Source organism: Schistocerca nitens, chromosome 9 (assembly GCF_023898315.1).
Source record: "Schistocerca nitens isolate TAMUIC-IGC-003100 chromosome 9, iqSchNite1.1, whole genome shotgun sequence".
In the NCBI taxonomy this organism is placed as follows: Eukaryota; Metazoa; Arthropoda; class Insecta; order Orthoptera; family Acrididae; genus Schistocerca; species Schistocerca nitens.
Window position 1 is genome coordinate 464,627,313 of NC_064622.1, and position 4,678 is coordinate 464,631,990.

A 4,678-nucleotide genomic window follows, 5' to 3' on the forward strand; every position below is an offset into this window, starting at 1 on the left:
GCGCGCTGAGTTTTCCTCGTCTTTGACGATGTTTTCCTCAGCGGCGACTTTCGCTTTTTCGCGGGGGTCTTTTTCTTGTTGGATTTGGGACTCGCTTTTAGAGGGCGTGGACGAGGTGGTGTCGTTTGGGTTCCGCCCACAACATTCGGCCCCCCAACAAATAATGAGGGTAGTAGAAGCAGCCACAGAAAGCTTCAACCGCAAAGGCTATTGCGGGATCGTCTTACTAGACGTGGCAGAAGCCTTTGATTCAGTCTGGCACACCGGGCTTCTCCATAAAATGTACACCCAGGGCTTCCCCGGAAAGATTGTGAAACTTATAAAAAGCTATCTCTCCGGTAGGACATTCTCTGTAAAGGTAGAAACATCACTGTCAAGCAGGAGAAGAATACATGCAGGGGTACCACAGGGTTCGGTTCTTGGTCCAACCCTGTACAGTCTCTACACTGCGGATATACCAACCACCCAACACGTACAAACAGCACAGTATGCTGACGACACCGCATTCTTCTCCTGCTCAACAAACAGGAACCTGGTCACGAGACGTCTCCAAACCGCCCTAAATAAGACAGACGAATGGGCCAAACAATGGCGAATCTCACTGAACTCTGAGAAGACCCAAGCCATGCTAATGACTAGACGTCTCGGTAAACTTCGCCCCCCCAGAAGACCCTACCAAATGCTGCACCTGCAGGGCCAAAACCTCCCCTGGAGAAACACTGCGAGGTACCTCGGTGTGACACTAGACAAGCGCCTGACTTGGAAGTGCCACATCGAGGAGGTTCGCAAAAAGGCCCTAGGCAGGATGCAGATCCTCTATCCAATACTAAACAGTACAAGTTCCCTTGACCCAAGCACAGGAGTAGCCGTCTATCGAAGTCTAATTAGACCGATACTGGAGTATGCGTGCCCCGTATGGGGTTACGCTGCTAGATCGACGGTAGAACGGCTACAAAAGATTCAGAACAGAGCGCTCAGAAGAGCGCTACACACACCGCCGCGATTCCCGACGGAAGACCTCCACATAGCGGCAGACATCGAAAAATTAAACACGAGATTCCGAACCCTGGCGGAGCAGTTCTACGCCAACGCGGAAAGATCGCCAAACGACCTCATAAACTCACTTGGTCGGTACAACAACGTACCAGACCGGTATAAAAGACCAAAAGCAATACTCCTCGCATAACTAAAAGAGAAAAAAAAAATAAATATTAAAAAAAAATGACCGTTACTAATAAAGTGACAGAAAAGAATCCACAAGCACTCTAAAGAAAAGAACAAACAAAAAGACAAGCACATCCAACAAACCCCCCAGAAAATTGAAGGAAATGTCCGAATGGGACAAAAACCTTCTCAGAACACAACCTCTGAAGACAGAGGAAGAAATTAGAGTGAGCCAGCAGTCCCGCCGCCCATACGCTGAGCAGCAGCCGGTGAGAGCACACGCGTGTTAGGCTGCGCTAGTTCCACCGACCGCGCTGACTGTGAAGCCTCAGGAACCTCGCTTGCGAGGAACACTGCGGGGGCATTTGGTGAATTCCAGTGTAGCCCCGAGTGAGAAGTGTCCCGGTTGTGTTCTTGTTAGGATACAAACGGGCCTTGTAGGGCCAGCGGGTTCTTTTAGAATCGTGCAAGGCGGCACCCTGAGCTTTTTAGCGTCAGCGGGAGCCGTTGGGCAAATTGACGTTGTGTTTGGTGAGTTGGAGCAGCGCCTTGGGAGTCGCTGCAGTTATTACTGCCGCGACGCGAGGCGCGTCTCCTTGTTGCCCGGCTCGAGCGCCCCAGCTGCCGCGGGGAATCTCCCTGCCCCCCCGAGAGGTAGGGCATTTACGTGTCAGGGCCTGGAAGACGACCAGATCCGCCAGGACCTGCTCGCCGGCCAGTATACCCGCGCACGTCAGGCGTTAGGGCTGAGTGTTGGCCGGAAACGTGTAACGGTGACAACAAAGGCCGCGCTCAGCAATCCCTTGGCAGCCTTTGACTTTGCCGCCCCCACCCTGCGCACGGACATGGAGGATTCGGTGGAGATCCACGTGGCGAGAGAGGGGACGGGTTTCAGTGTAGAAAGGATCAACCGGAGAGGACTAGGCACGATACTCAGTAGCCTGCTGATTCAGAATGTTCTCCCACACCTCGACCCTGAGGAGGAGAGGAGGCTGATGCAGCGGGTTATTAGAACGGAAAAACGTAGGGAACGGAGGAGAGAGGAACACCGAAGGGAACGGGCAAAACAAGACACACAATGTAGTAGGGAAATAGAGAGGAAGGCAGAAAGGAAAATACTCCCAAAGCCGACAGCAAAACTGCTAGTCAGGGAGAATAGGAAACGCGCCAAGTCACCAAAGCGCAAAGCAGGGGCGCCCGTGCTTCCCTCTCTAGTTTTCCACACGCAGACAGACACAGATAGGGCGGTCACAGCTGCAGGGACAGCCACTCCAGGCCCAAGCAACATACCTGCGAGGGAAGCGACTGCGGCAGACGAGCCTTCCGTAGACGCATTACTGACAGACGGGACTGCAAAAGACGGACCAAGAGCGGGCTCGACTGCGACAGACGCGCCTCCCGCAGACGCTCTAGTGACAGACGAGACTGCAAATGACGAATCGAAAGCTGACACGTCCTCCCAAACACATAACACCATACACGACACTCCGGCCGCGGACTCGCCCCAGAGCCCAGAGCCGACACACACAAGCCCCAGCGCTGCATCAGAGAGTTCGCCCGCCACAGCCGAGGAACCGGAAGATAACGGGACCTTCGAGCTGGCGCGGCGCACGGCCAAGGCCACGCTATCACCAACCTCGGCCGGCACTGCATGCGCCACACAAAATAAATTCGCCGCGCTCGATGAAGACGCGGAATCACAAGCACCACCACCACAGACACAACAAAACACACAAACCCCAAAGTACGAAAAACTGCCACCCATAGTAGCCACATTTCCTGACACCTACAAACAGATGTACGATCTTATCACCGCCGCCATAGGCGACGAGCGCTTCCACGCGAAATCCGCCGGCGGAGATAAGATTAAAATCACGTTAAAAACACTAGACGACTACACCACCATCAAGAACACTCTAAAAACACACAAAATAGCACACTACACGTACCCGACAGGCGCACAGAAGACCCTGAAAGTCGTTCTGAGAGGCTTCCCAACACGCACCGATCCCGTCGATATCAAAGAAGCCATAACGGCCAAAGGGTACGACGTAAGATCGGTGCGCAAACAGGGCTCAAACAACCGAGACCCGCTCTACTGTGCCACACTAACCGACACCCCACAGCACCGGAAGTTGTTCCAGGAAACCCGACTAATGGGCCTTGGAATAACCGCGGAAACACTAAAACAGAGATCAAGGGCACCTCAGTGCTTCAATTGCCAAATAATTGGGCATGTCAATTACCACTGCGAAATGCCACCACGCTGCGTGCGGTGCGCAGGCAACCACGCGTCCAGGGAGTGCCGAATGACGCCCCAAGACAAGCCAAAATGCGCAAACTGCAGCGGCGCCCACACAGCCAGTTACCAAGGCTGTCCAGCACACAAGAGGGCCAAGGCCCGACAAACAGGGCAGATCACAAACAACAAAAACACCTACCAAGCACCAACACGAAACAACACTAACAAAACAACCAGCACCACACAAAAAACGCAAACAGAAGAGACAAAAACAAAACCACGAAACAAAGAAAAAGAAGACAACACAAACACGCAAACTTCCAACCCAAGTACATGGTCACAGGACGACACACGCACCTACGCAAGGGCAGTATCACCCGCACAGACCCCCACAACAGAAAACACAAACCCAGCAGCAACAACAACACAAACAAGCAACACACCCATACACCACTTCTCCCAAGCCCTGACAGAAGTCATCAAGCTCATGGACAAGCTGATGCACACCATGACAAGGAAATTTGACCAGCTCTCCGCCGACATCTCATCGGCAGTTAGGACCTCGCAGACCACTGCGACAACCAGTGATACACCACCGCAACATGGCTAGGCCAGCAATTCAGGGTTTTAAACTATGCACGTTTAACGCCATGAGCCTCTTCCCCCAGGGTCTAGAGTTTAGACAATTCCTGGCGGAAGAAGAAATAGACATATGCATGGTGCAGGAGACCAACCTGAAACCGGGAATCAGAGTTTCTGCACCAAACTACCTCTGCTACAGACGAGACCGACCAACTGCAGGGGGCGGGGTAGCAATCTATATAAGAAGGGGGATTCCGCACCACCAGATTCACACACCAGAAATGACGCAGTTGGAAACAATAGCACTAGAGGTACAGACATCCACAGGACCGGTAACTGTGGTGTCAGCATATCGACAACCCAAAAACCACAGGTTAGTTGAAGACGATATCGTCAAATTAGGACAAATTGGAGGCAAGCTGATACTTGGAGGAGACCTTAACTCCAAGCACTCCGACTGGAACTCCAGGAGGACGAACCAAGCCGGCCGACAATTGAAAAGCATCGCGCGCATCCACCACATGCACGTGTGGGCCCCTGAGGAGCCCACACACTTTCCCAGAAACGGAAACAACCCGGATGTAATCGACGTAGCAATCACTAAAGGTCTCCCAGGATTTGTGACGGCGCATTCACTGAATAGAATGTCGTCAGATCACAATCCTGTCACATTCGAGATTGACATGGGCG

At 52.8% G+C, this 4,678-nt stretch overlaps 1 protein-coding gene across 1 annotated transcript; it reads left to right on the plus strand.

Annotated features, from left to right (window-relative positions):
- The first annotated feature begins 3,419 nt into the window (after nt 1-3,419).
- LOC126204339 (uncharacterized) lies at nt 3,420-4,016 on the plus strand. The gene has a single exon (XM_049938718.1). The coding sequence runs from the start codon at nt 3,420-3,422 to the stop codon at nt 4,014-4,016; it is 597 nt and encodes a 198-aa protein (XP_049794675.1).
- The last annotated feature ends 662 nt before the right edge of the window (nt 4,017-4,678 follow it).

Excerpts from the sequence above, each read along its gene's own strand:
- LOC126204339 (XM_049938718.1), top strand. The coding sequence starts at position 3,420 with ATGCCACCACGCTGCGTGCGGTGCGCAGGCAACCACGCGTCCAGGGAG.